This window comes from Triturus cristatus, chromosome 11 (assembly GCF_964204655.1).
Source record: "Triturus cristatus chromosome 11, aTriCri1.1, whole genome shotgun sequence".
NCBI lineage: Eukaryota > Metazoa > Chordata > Amphibia > Caudata > Salamandridae > Triturus > Triturus cristatus.
This window is the reverse complement of record NC_140594.1, coordinates 205,625,136-205,639,588: the sequence shown is the minus strand read 5'-3', so window position 1 is coordinate 205,639,588 and position 14,453 is coordinate 205,625,136. Positions and strand designations below refer to the sequence as shown.

At 43.1% G+C, this 14,453-nt stretch overlaps 1 protein-coding gene across 1 annotated transcript in view; it reads left to right on the top strand.

The window, feature by feature from the left end:
• SVOP (SV2 related protein) overlaps window positions 1-14,453 on the top strand; it is a 258,821-nt gene that overhangs the window by 80,686 nt on the left and 163,682 nt on the right. Inside the window, exon 2 of the mRNA XM_085633377.1 lies at window positions 3,876-4,036. Within this exon, the coding sequence (XP_085489503.1) occupies window positions 3,876-4,036 (161 nt within the window). The remainder of the gene's footprint in view (window positions 1-3,875; window positions 4,037-14,453) is intronic.

Below are 14,453 nucleotides of genomic sequence, written 5' to 3'. Positions count from 1 at the left end.
TGGGCAAAATCCTGGTCAGTGTGAGCTGATGGATGGCCCTAGCCCTACTGCTAGCAAAATGCAGGATTGCAATGCACTGGGGCAGAGGCCAACCACCCATGCTAAATGACTGGATCAGAGATTTAGTTTACTGCACCCCCAGATGCATAGGCTGCCCCCCTACTCTCTGTGTCCTGCCCCAGGAACCCCCCTCAGACTATACCTGGTAGTCTAGATCTTAACCCTTTAGGAAGGATATCTGCTGACCCCCTATCATTGTGATGATTATAGACAAAAAGAAAAGTAAAAATAAAGGAGACATCATATCTCTGTTTATAATGCATGAGTACCCTATGTGTGATGACAGTTGACCTGTTTTAATGATGTAACAGGCTCACAGGCAGTACGTCTTGTGACTTGAGGTCAATATGGTGCCATTGTTAGTTGGTGCAATATGATTACTGTCATTATTACTATTTAAAAAAAGACTAAATAAAGTTTAAAAAATTAAGATTATACAGTTGCCGATGTTCTTCTAAATTTAAAATGTTATTGCAGACATGTCACCCGATTTAGGCAGCAGAGTGGTTTTTTTATTTTTATTTTTGTGCAATCAGATTCTAAGGTCAGATAGTAAAAAAATAAGAATCACTTCAGCTTGCCATGGCTAGATCTATTGGTTTTGCCAATGCTTGTTCAGTTCAAACTTGTCACCCAATATGCTAGGGTACATGTCTAACTTACATATCCACCTTTAGCCCCTCCTCCCACCCCCCAGCAAGCATCACTGCTTTTCAGCAGACCCTGCTGAGTGAGAACCCCTTGGAAGAGGTACATGACCCTAACATGCCCTAACCTCATCTCAAACCAAAGGCCCCAGAGCACACCTAATGAATGTTACTTCTATCCTACATGCATTCCACACTGTCACCATAAATAATCTGATCCAATTCCAGGATATATGCCAATCAATCAATCAATCAATCAATCAATCTATTTGTAAAAAGCACTACTTACCCGTGAGGGTCTCAAGGCGCTGAGGGGGGGAGGTGCCGCTCCTGCTCGAAGAGCCAGGTCTTGAGGAGTCTTCTGAAGGCAAACAGGTCTTGGGTCTGCCGCAGGTGGGTAGGGTGGGGTGTTACAGGTCGTGACGGCGAGAAAGGAGAAGGCTCTGCCGCCGGAGGTAGCTCGTTGGATGCGGGGGACAGCGGCGAGGGCGAGGCTGGTTGAGCGGAGCTGGCGGGTAGGGGTGTAGAAGCTGAGTCTGCTGTTAGGTAGGCTGGTCCGGTGTTGTGGAGTGCTTTGTGAGCGTGGGTGAGGAGGTTGAAGGTGATCCTTTTGTCGACGGGGAGCCAGTGTAGGTCTCTCAGGTGGGGGGTGATGTGGCTGCAGCGGGGGATGTTGAAGATCAGTCGGGCGGAGGCGTTTTGGATGCGTTGTAGACGTTGCAGGTGTTTGGCCGGGATTCCTGCATAGAGTGCGTTGCCGTAGTCCAGCCTGCTGCTGACGAGGGCCTGGGTCACCGTTCTCCTTGTATCGGTGGGGATCCACATGTAGATCCTGCGGATCATGCGGAGGGTGTTGTAGCAGGAGGAGGAGACGGCGTTGACCTGTTTTGACATGGAGAGGGAGGAGTTGAGAATGAATCCTAGGTTGCGTGTGTGGTCGGTGGGTGTCGGTGCCGGTCCCAGGGTGGTCGGCCACCAGGAGTCGTCCCAGGCGGAGGGGGTGGGTCCGATGATGAGGACCTCCGTCTTGTCCGAGTTCAGTTTTAGGTGGCTGCTCCTCATCCAATCTGCGACGGCCTTCATTCCCTCGTGGAGGTTGGTTTTGGCAGTGAGTGGGTCCTTTGTGAGGGAGAGGATGAGCTGGGTGTCGTCGGCATAGGAGATGATGTTGAGGTCGTGTTGGCGGGCCACTTGTGCGAGGGGGGCCATGTAGATGTTGAACAATGTCGGGCTGAGGGATGAACTCTGGGGTACTCCGCAGAGGATGTCGGTGGCTTTGGAACGGAAGGGTGGGAGGCGGACGCTCTGGGTCCTGCCGGAGAGGAAGGACGTGGTCCAGTCGAGGGTCTTCTCTTGGATTCCGGCTTCATGGAGGCGAGTCTTTAGTGTGTGGTGGCAGACCGTGTCGAAGGCGGCTGACAGGTCCAAGAGGATAAGGGCTGATGTATCGCCGTTGTCTAGTTGGCGCCTGATGTCGTCTGTGGCGGCGATGAGGGCTGTCTCAGTGCCGTGGTTTCGTCTGAATCCGGACTGGGATGGGTCTAGGATGTTGTTGTACTCGAGGTAGCGGGCCAGTTGCGTGTTGACGATTTTCTCGATGACCTTCACCGGGAATGGGAGCAGGGAGATGGGCCGAAAGTTCTTGAGGTTATTGGGGTTCTCTTTGGGCTTTTTGAGGAGGGCGCTGATGTCGGCGTGCTTCCACCTTTCCGGGAATGTAGCTGTCCCGAAGGATATGTTGATGACCTTCCGTACTTGGGGTGTGATGGCTGCGTCTGCTTTGTTGAATACGTGGTGTGGGCAGGGGTCTGATGGTGAGCCTGAGTGGATGGAGTTCATCACCTTGCGTGTCTCGTCGTCGTTGACATTGGTCCAGGAGGTAAGGCGGTTGGTGTGGGTGGTGTTCACAGGGGGGGTGGGGTCTGGCGTGGTCGGGGTAGACTTGGTGTTGAAGCTGTCGTGGATGTTAGTGATCTTGCGCTGGAAGAAGGTGGCCAGCGAGTTGCATAGTTCTTGTGATGGTGGGATGTCGTTGGCGCTGGGATTGGCGCTGGGGTTGGAGAGTTCCTTCACGATGCTGAAGAGCTCTTTGCTGTCGTGTGTGTTGTTGTCTAGACGAGTTTTAAAGGAGGATGCCACAATTATAATTCCCAAATTCATGTACTTAGTCGTAGATGTCTAAAAATCAATCATTATTCCTTTTCAAAACACAGCAGCCGACGCGCGTTTCGCCCAAACGGGCTTCCTCAAGGCTCGCTATTTACTTCTCTCATAATGTCACTGTTGTTTCCTTGGTACTTAGTTTAATATGTAGTTGAATTCCCTTTTAGTATCAATGTTTTTTTGTATTCCATTAGTAGCGTACAGTCTCAGTTTTTGGAACTTTGTTAAGTTCCATTTAATCCTCTCACGAGTCCCACAAGCGTGTGTATCCGGTCCTTCTGTCACGTACATGGACTGTCCTGATAAGTCCAGTAACTTGTTATTTAAGGTGGAAGAGTATCTGGCACCTAGGAAGTACCCAAAATTAAGTAAAAGTGATTGACATATGCTTTAGTCATACAACAACCCAGGAGACTTGATGATGTGCAGATCGTTCTAAAGCATATCCATCTTAGCTTGATATTTAAAAAATGCCCTAACTTCATGTAGAGCTACCCGCAACGAAGTATGCACAGTATACACATTTTCTAGAGACAATACATGTGTAGGAAAGAGAACCTTTTTGAATTCTTCGAGACCCAGGAGAGATAAAGAGTATGGAGATAGGTCTGTGTTGTTAATAATTCTAATACAATTGTATCTTAAAAGAAACTCTTTTCATGAGAAGTAGACGCCCTTATGTTCATATTAGCTAATGTGGCAGCTTCAGTAACCAGGTATGTCGACGACCTGTCGAACTTAATGAATTTTTACTGCCCTGGTGTACTTTGTCGTCACACCTTCTGGTATGAAGTTTATGAATGGACTCTTCATTTGACTCGATGATAATACACAAATTTCATTGTACTGCCTTTGCTTCTCCTCTGTACTATTTTGTTCTTATTTTTCTTTTTTACTGCTGTATTTTGTATTACAAACATTTCTAATAAAATGTTTTTAAAAAAGTACCTGGAAACGAGCCCTGCCATCCGCTCCCTGCTGATACCCGTCCCTTTGCGTTCCCAGCGTTGTCAAGTTTCGTCGCACGGGGGAGAGCTCCAGGTCGGACGAGGATGCCCTCTCTGGAGAGCACGAGGTTCAGATAGACGGCGTTCGGGCTGATCTAGAACAAGTCGAGCTCCAAGATGGCGCCGCCGTGCCAAAGGAGTTTGCCAATCCGACTGACGGTGAGTAGGATCTTTATGTCTTCTTTTGAAGAAAGAGTACAGGGTGAGGCACACCACTGCCCTATTACAGGCCTTTTATTCCACTAGGTATATCCCTGGTGGGCAGGAGACCTTGGAGGCCGGGTTTGAAAGCCCAGAGCCGCTCCTGGTGCCTCTGCTTCCCAGCAGGCTGGGGGAGGAGAGAGCAGGGCACAAGTCCAAAAAAAGAGAAGTTGGGGGACTGACCAAGTTAGGTAGTATGCAAGTGACATCATTACGGGTGCCATCAAAGCACATGACAGCACGACGCGTGACTTTCCAAGCCGTATCACAGGAAGTGACCTCACAAGAAGTGACATCAGATACTAAGATGTCACACATATGTTTATCAGGTGCATCATGAGTACATTTCAATGCATTATGATATTTAACAAATGAGATTTGGCGTCCGGGTTGTGCCAAAAAAGTGGTGTAATACTGACACAAAATCTGGGTCTCAACAAATACATTTTTTTAAAACCCTGGCACAAAGAAATTGGCAATGAGGAAAATCATTGTAGTAGAGCAATAGTGCTTTGATACCACTTAAATATGCAATAGTGTTCTGATACACTCTGAATATATGTATGTTATAACATATGCCTACTGAAAATGCAATAAAATATGTTTAAGAAAAAAGTTGTCTCTTGCAAAGCATATCATGTAACATGCAGGTCACAGATTTTTTATTTCATGTAGATAGGTAAGTGGATTACTGCTTTGAATACAGAGATCCTTTTGTTACTTGCATTTCATGAAGTGTAATCCTTCTAATGCACCACAGTGAGCTATGAAGGGTATTTAACTCCTGCACCTTGTAACCCTGTCTCATGTAACACATCTTGTACATTGATTTACACACTCACATGATTTATTTGGAATGGATAATGTCTATGTTATGTAAAGCGCTCTAACACTCTGCATTGGGATGAGTAGCGCTATAAACTAAATAAAATAGTGCTATTTAAATTGTTATTTGTGTAAATACTGGGACAGACCAACCCATTTGACATTCTTACAGTGCATGCACTTATATACAACAAAGTAAAAAGCATGCATCTCTTAAGTACCTGTGAGAGATAATAAGCTTTGTACTTTTGTTTCCTCACCGGTGCATTTGCATTTGTGAGTTTCCAGGACGCCTCCAGTCCCATGCTCGATCAAAAGGAGGCCTGATGGCCCCTAACTTCTGTCTTGATCTGTGCCCAGCTGGGGGTAAAAAAAAGCCTCCTCGCTGCCTCCGCGTTGCTGCCAGAAATGGAAATCAGACAACGTGCAAAACGTGTCCTGGTGTCTCAAAATTAAACCGGGGCAAGTTCAACATATTTCTGTGGGGCTCAACTTCTTAGGCTGGACGGCGTCCACCCGGGAAAATAGTGGGTGGAAACTGTGTTCCTGTGTGTACCCCCGACTAGTGCCATGGGAGAGAGAGAGCGGGGGTGGAATGGTAGAGAGAAAGTGATCAGAGAGGGAGGAAAGAGAGTGGATGGATAAAAAGAGAGAGATAATGTGAGGAGAAGGAGGAAGTGGGGCTGGTTTTTGAACATTTTTTTGCCAGGGCTGCTGTTGTTCCCCTGCCTAGCCCTAAAGGGCTCTAATTATGAGTGGCCAGTTTTTGATGTGATAATTTGCATTTATTAAATGCTAAACCAAGGGTCCCATGAGCATGTCGGGCAGATCGCCTCTGCCCGCATGGCAGTGGCGATCCGTCCGACATTTTAGCCCGCCCGCATGCCAATTCCCCCCGCCATATTACTATGGCGGGGGGGACCCCGGCGGACGGAAAGACCGTCCGCCGCTTTTCTGCCGTTAGGCAATCCGCCCGATTGCCTACTGGGCGGAAAATCTGTTAATATGGTGGCAGTGTCTGGTAGACACCTCCATACATATTAGCATACATGCGGGCACATGCATTTCCGTGGCTGCAACGCCGCCACGGAAAGGCATGCGGACTTCAACATTGGGGGCCCGTAGCGGGCAACCAGGGATTCTGGGGGTGAGGGGTGCATATGGGGGGTACCTATGGTACCCCCTGTTTTTCAATGTACAACGTGGCAGGCACCGCGCGGTGCTTGTCACGTTGTGCATTGAAATGCATTACTTGCATTTTTGGCTTGCAACACCGCCCGCCACAATGTTAAAAATGCGGGATGCGCCCACCAGTTTGGCAGGCGCATCCTAATGGGATGTGCGGGACTGCCGCATGCATTGTGGGCGGTCGCATTTCCAGGATTCCGCCCGCCATGCTGATGACCCCCCAAATGTTTGAAGTTTATTGGGTGCCTTAATTATTGAACATTATGCTCAAGAAATGGGGCATAAGAGGCAGATTTTGGTTCTTACTGCACAAAAATCCACATGTCTCAGAAATTACTGTGCATCTTTATCTCTTTTAATCCCTGTTTCCCTTTAAATTCCACACAAAATTCATTCTCCCAGTATGTGCCGTAGCAGGCGGTACCAAACTCATCGATAGTTACCAGCCCACTGGTAATGAGAGCCGATGAGTCTGATCAAAGCAAGTAAGGCTTGGGAAGCGAGGAGCCACCGTGAAAAGAATATAACATAATGCTTTGGGTTAAAACACAGAAAAAACAAAGATAAGCAGCTGGGAAGATAAATAGACGATCGAGGTAGCTTTCCACACCATTATGATCAGTTTGTCTGATAAAGGATTTGCAGCTTGCACAAGGAAGAGATAAAACATTTCCAGAGAGATAGTATCTTAATGTATTTGTCGGTGTAATGAAAGCATTGGCACTGACTTACAATTGCCTAAGACAACTGTTTTCGCCTGGATTATCTGAAAAAGAAATGTGTTGCTTGTAATGTGCCTTGTCTTCCAAGGGCGTTGCAGAGCCATGCAGGTCTTTTGATGAAGATGAAGCCAGTGGTGGCAGTGGGGGTCACCCTGTCCTGGTTGTGTGACCTATTCATCCCCTCCTTGGTCGTGCTTTGTATAATGACCTCCGGGCTGACTGCAAGATCTCTTCACCAAAGAGGGTGTCATTACTTTTCTCCTTAAATCTCTTTGTCAACAGACAAAGAACTCGTATTCATCAAACACAAGAAAACGTTAAGAGTTAGTGGGTCTGCTGCAGAAAGAAATTAAAAGTTGGGTCTTAATTTTACAAACACATCACTGTGTATACGTTTAAAATGCGTTCGTTACTTTGGATATATCCAGCCATGTCTCAATACCCCTACTTCAGAACTCAGTTACTGATAAGCAAACAAGACACGAGTCACAAAGCCTCAGTCGCAAAGTCACTGTAGGTCCACTTACATGACATCAACACCCAAAACATCCCCGTCCATATCACAATATTGAGTCAGAAATATAGATGTCAAAAATATCGACATCCTATATTTATAAAGGTAAGTAAAAAAATAGCGATAAAAATATCAATGACATAAATATGGATGTAAAAAATATTTTTTTTTACATATATATAAAATAAAATAACCAATGTAAAATATATTATATAATAAACTTAATTTAATATACATTAACAAAAATAACAAATAAACTTAACTTAAAAAGTTACACACATATATGATAATTAATATATATATATATTTACTGTAAAACAATTAATAAACTATTAATTTACATTTTTTTAAATATATAACAATGTAACAAATAAATATATATACATATATCAATAGCATAAAATGTATGTTAAAAACCATTCTATTATTAATGAAAACATTAAACTATTTAAAAATATTTAAACTTACATATCCCACTCCAATCAAAGCAACAGTAGGAAAAGCGCTCGATAGCTGAGGGGTAAAAATGACTATTCCCACTCCAGTGAGTCAATAGTAGGTACGGAAAGTGTTGGATAGCGGAGGGGTAAAATGTACTATTCCCACTCCAATGAGTGCAACAGTAGGGAAAGTGTTGGATAGCAAAGGGATAACACATTACTATTGCCACTCCAATAAGTACAACAGTAAGGAAAGTGTTGGATAGCACAGGGGTAAAAATTACTATTCCCACTCCGGTCAGTGCAACAGTAGGGAAAGTGTTGGATAGTGGAGGGGTAAAAATTACTTTTCCCACTCCAGTCAGTGCAACAGTAGGGAAAGTGTTGGATAGCGGAGAGGTAAAAATTACTATTCCCACTCCAGTGAGTGTAACAGTAGGGAAAGTGTTAAATAGCGGTGGGGTAAAAATTACTATTCCCACTCCAATGAGTGCAACAGTAGGAAAAATGTTGGATATCGGAGGAGTAAAAATTACTATTCCCACTCCAATGAGTGCAACAGTAGGGAAAGTGTTGGATAGCAGCGGGGTAAATATTACTATTCCCACTCCAGTGGGTGTAACAGTAGGGAAAGTGTTGGATTGCGGAGGGATGAAAATGACTATTCCCACTACAGTCAATTCAAAATTAAAAGCAAACAAAATATCAAAAACAAAAGATATTTGAAAAACAAAATAAATATATAAATATGTTAAAAATGTAAATACAAACATATGTAATATTATAAATGAATAAATAAAAATATATTATAATGTGGAATACATGACAGAAATACCTACAAATATTATATTAAGTTTCAATTTTTTTTTCAAACCAAACACATATTTAGACATAAATTATTTATAAACAAAAACATTGTTACATACATTTATTGTATTTGCATCCTACCCTGTAACACCACACAATTCAAAGACCACGTCTAAATCAAAAATAAAATGTACTTCCATAATTGACATAATTAATTATCAATTAAATAAACATTATTTTTAAAAAACAAATTAAAACACATAAAAATTAATTAACTACCCAAGCCTTACCCCTATAAACTCCACAACCCACACCTAAACTTAATTACACAATTCCCATATTTAATTTTCAATTAATCAGATAATATTATTAACAACTCATTATTAATTAATTAAAAATAAATTACTGCCCACCATTTACCCCTTTACCCCTATAAACCTCACAACCCACACCTAAAAATATTTACACAATTTCCATATTTAATTTTCAATTAAATAATTAATATTAATTAACAACTAATTATGATTTAATAAAAAATAAATTACTTCCCACCTGGTACCCCATAAACCCCACAACCCGCACCAAAAATTAATTACTCAATGTAATTTTCAATTCATTCATTAATATTAATTAACAACTAATTATTAATTAATTAAGAATAAATTACTTCCCACCCTTCACCCCAATAAACCCCAAAACCCACACCTAAAATTAATTTCACAATTTCCACATTTAATTTTCAATTAACTATTATTATTAATTAACAACAAATTAATAATTAATTAAAAATAAATTACTTCCCACAGTTCACACTATAAAATCTCAATTAAATAAGTATTAGTAAATTTTTAAAAATCATTCATTTATTATAATTAAATTACTTCCACCAACAACCCGCTACAGAACTAAAAAATGCTAAATTTAATTAAAGTAAAATTGATAACTACTAAAAATGTAACACATATATTAAAAAACATAAACAATACTTATACAAAAAATACATCACATACATTTAAAATATATACTAAAATACATAACACAAATTAAAACATTTATATTTTTAAGAACTATACTTTTGCAAATGATGTTTTTGACTTCTATAATTTTAAAAACGATATTTATTACCTTCAAATCGATATTCTTGACCACGATATTCTTGCCGTCGCTATTTCCCACTGACGATATTTAGGACTCGATATTTCTGTAGGTCAAAATTTTCAACTCGAAATTTTGTCTGCACACCTTCATAGTAGTTACACGTGGATGTAATATCATGTTTAATGTATGCCACCATTGTCCTGCATAACAATGGGGGGGTAATTTCTGGAGATATAGACAGGCAGTAAGGAAGCTAAGCAGGCACGCATGACAGCGGCTGTCTAACCTTACTTGATTCCTTTATCCCTTTGTCCCAGTTAGAAGGTTGAACAGCTCCATTTTCAAGAGTTTTTTGAAGATTGGCTAGCTTGGGTGAAGACTTACGCGAGAGTCTGATAGTGTTTAGTGATCGGAACCAGGTATTCAAAGGGAACATGTCTCTAATTTCCCTCATGAACTCCTGTTGGAGGATTACCTGTGCGCTGCTTGATATACGTGTCCTGGTCATCTTTAATGGACTGGTCACAGCCTACAGATATCATTGGGTCCTTCCCTAGATGGGTTTGTGCATAGCACAGAGGACATTGAGTTATATTGTACACTCCTTTGGTAGTCAATAGACCTTTCTTCTTGCAGGAGTTCAAATGTGTTGTTCTTCATACCTAATCTTAATTTGCCTGATATTTTATCAGTTATTGTATCCTGTGAAGAGGCTTTGTGGGACATCTGAATAGACTACCTGTTACTAGCCCCAATGTGTTGAAACTCATGATCCGGTAATCTCTATATATGATTGGTTTGTAGGAGCGAGAAGAACTTTCAGAACATGGACAGTTGGAAGTTGGTGTTGTTTTTTTTAAAAGAAAGACGTGTTGGTCATTAAAAGGTTGCTTCTATTTTTACGGTCTTGTCTCAGGATTCTGGGCAATGTGAAAATACCTCTAGTAACTGGAAGTTCTGTTTTCTTTCTAATTTTGGCAGAGGTGATTTTTAATCATTAATGCCCACGCTGGAAGTGGCCCAGTAATTTGGTATGGTAGTACTACGGCCAGTATTAACAATACCAGGTGGTAGTATCGACCTTTAAGGGCCTTTGCCAGTTAAACATCTACAATGAGGAATAAAATGGAGAAGTCTGTGCTACCACCAATTTGTAAACAGAATTCCTGAATTCCAGCTCTTTTCTATGTACTTGTTCCACCAAGTTTGACCTGATGTATTTGTCCTATGTATCAAATGTGATAATACTACATGAAGCCATAATTCACATAGTAACAGAAATTCCTCGTTCTTCCCAAACTGGAATTTGGGACCACTCACAATTAGCATCTATGTAGCAGACATGTTACAGTCTAGTTGTGACTTTGATTTCATTTTTGAGGGGCCAGCTAGTCTGGCTAGCCTGTACATGTGGGATGCAGATGGAAAAAAAAACATTGGTAAAGCTAACATTTCTATCTGCCAGGGGGCACATATAAATGTTGGCTAGCAAGATTGATGGAAAGATCCAAGATGTATCCCAGGATCCCAGGATGCTTGTTTCCGGTCCAGGGAGGACCTGGCTTCTCAGTTCGGGCTGGACTGTTCCCACAAGGAACAGGGTCAAGATTGAATTTGCATATGGCTGGGTCCAAACTGGGGTGGTGTGGTGAGCAAAAGAATGATGGCTTTAACCCAGATCCTTGTGACTGGGGGTGAATGTTTGCATTGTCCAGCATTCGGTCTATCAATTGTTTCTTTTCCATCTATTGCAATATGGGGCAGGTACGGTGTAGGCATGCACAGAGTAATAGTATAATTCTATACCAATGGCACATAGTCCTCCCTGCTTGGAAGGGAAGGTAAGCACCTCCCAGGACATTCCTTGCTGGCTGCCAACCCACGCCAATCGGGTCAAAAGAGATCGACGTGGTCAAAGAAGGCCCTAGTGAGTAAGATGGAAATATTGAACAATAAATACAGAAACCTACGCAGCCCAACCATCTTACCAATGGCTATTTGTTCCACAAGGAGTTGTGGCAAGCTGGTCTATACAGGGATCCGCTTTTTCAGCCACCCTACCGCCTTTCCACAATTTTCTTACCAGAGTACCGGACAGCTGCACCAGCCCACTCAAGGGAGATCTCCATGGGGAATCTTGTCTTAATTTCAGTCAAAGTGAAGATCACCGACTTCGACCAATTGATGGTGATCCCAGTTAATGCACCAAATGTAATAAATTTGCATAACATGGCTGCAAGATTCTGAGCAAGGTCTTTTAGGTAGATATTCACATCATCTGTGCACACAGATACAACAAGCCTCATGGCCATGTAATTTACGCTATGTTCAGTGCGGTGTTGCCTCAGTCGGGCTGTAAGGGGCTTCATTGCAATAGCATATAGGTTCAGGGAAAGCGAGCATCCCTGTGGAGTGCCTTTGTTAATCACAATGGGAACAGAAATCACCTCATTAATCCAGAGCCTGGTGGTGAACAGCGTGTACAGAAGCCTGATTCACCAGAGAAATGAGGTGCTAAAGCCAATGCATTGCAGCAATGTGAAGAGATATGGCTATTCCATGGAATTAAAGGCCTTCGTAGTAAACTCTGCTATAGCTGAAAGCTGCTGATTCAAAATGTGAAGCAAGGGAAAGAGAGTGCCGAGTATGTAAGTTGTGGAGTGCCCCGGGACAAAGCCCGACTGATCCTGTCGCACATTATCTGGGAAATGAGGGAAAATCGTAACTACAAGAAATTTTAGCCAGAATTTTAATATTCATGTTTATCATGGATAAGGGTCTGCATTGTTGCATAAATTGGGCTGCTTATCAAGCTTCAGAAGGGTTACTATTGGGGTCTCATGAGGGAGGCAGGTGTCCAGCGCCCTTGGCCTCCTCAAACATTGCCAGCAAATGTGGAGCTAATTTCTCTGAATACTCCTTATAAAACTTGGCAGGGAAGCCACCGAGTTAAGGTACCTTGTCGGCTGGCATTCTATGGATTGCTTGGATAATGTTGTCCATAGTGCATGGAGTATTGAAGTAATGTCTATGTCTATTATCAAGCCAGATCACCTGGAAAGACAAAATATCCAATAAGTCGGTTGGGGACAACTCGCCAGTAGAGGTGTAAAGAGTGGTGTAAAATCGAGGCATTTTTTGGGTAATATCCTCTGAGAAATGGCAGGTTTTCCTGCCAGAATACAATAGCACTGTGATGTATGAGCTACTCAATAGTTTTTTACGCAGGGCTGCAAGAGACTTTCCTGCCCGGTCATTCTCGCCAAAGCGCCGAGTATTGGCCTCCCCGAGCAGGAATCAGGCATTACTCATTCATATTCTGAAATGTGCAAAGTACTGTATGTCACCTTGTCAAAATACCGAAGTTCAAGCCCCCTGGATTTAGCGCTGCAGCATCTGCAGATGTATTTGCAGCCTCAGAGGACTCCAGACTGCTTAGATAAACTTATACCTTAGATATAGACCTTGCATGCCTCCCAGAGCACGCCAGGGGAGTTCAATGTGCAAACATTGTGTGTAAAGACCTAAAAAATGGCACCCCTTATCTCCTTATTAAAGGGAGAGGGTCTCTAAGAGCATTTGCAGGGAGTCTCCAGTTAACGGTGAGGTCTAACGCGCAAACTGACAATAGTGTTAAGGCCACCGACACCTGATCAGATAACATTCTAGGTAAATGCTAAACACTTTTGGTATGCGCTGCAATATCCCTAGTGACCAGCCATTAGTCTATCCGTAAACAAGTGCTGAAGGAGATTGCCATGCGAGTGCCTTCTGATGCCTTGGGATGCCTAGAGCGCCAGATATCAATTAAGTTGTGGTCAGTCCGGAGGGATTGCAATTGTGCAGCAGCTTGGGGGTGAGGCCTCTTTTTGGAATTGTCTATGTGGGAAGCTCGGACTACACTGAAGTCGCCCTCACAAAGCACTGTTGAGTGGCCAAGGCAAACTATTTACGGCAGAGAAAAAGTCAGGGGGGGGGTCAACATTTGGGGCTTACACACAGGCAGTGGTAACCTTTTTGCCTAAGAGGACTCAGTGCAGGATCACATACCTTCCATCCTTATCACAGAGTGATTTCAGGATCTACCACTGTAACCCTCTCATAAATATCACAGCAACCCATGGATAAGTAGAGTACCTTGACACATATGCTTCACCAATCCAACCAGCCCACAACCACTCTCGGATCTTTTGGCAGAGCTTTGTCTACATTGTGCCTCCAGAGATATGCAATCGTTTGTCTCGCCTTTTTTTGGGTCATTCATACCATGCACATTCCAAGATGGCAATGTGGTTCCCCTCATATTAATCCATTAAGTATCAAGGTTAGGGCACTAGGCCTAGGGGGTTGGTTGCCATCCAGCATCTTCCTCAATAGGGCAAAGTCACAGAATATGAGGGCGGCGGCCTGGCTTTGCACATCACAATAATAAATTGTAACTCCTGGGGAACAAGTACCCAAATTAGCCCTCCCCTTCCCACTTCAAAAAGCCCCAACCTGTTCAAGAACATACCCCCTACTCGAAACATATAAAAAGGCAAGAAACCAAGTGGGGGGCATACCAAGGGCGACCCAGTGATGCAGGTCATCTCCTTATCGCAAGATAGGGACAGGTGGCCTGGTGCGGGTGACTAAAGCGCTATTAGGTAAGATACGTAGACTTGTGAGATGCTCCATGTAAGATCTCTACTCTTCTACGGGTAGTAGGCCAGGGGCAGGCTGAGGCCCACTTTAGGGGCCAACCTCAGCCCCTGGAAACAGGCCCGATCAGCTTGGCCAGG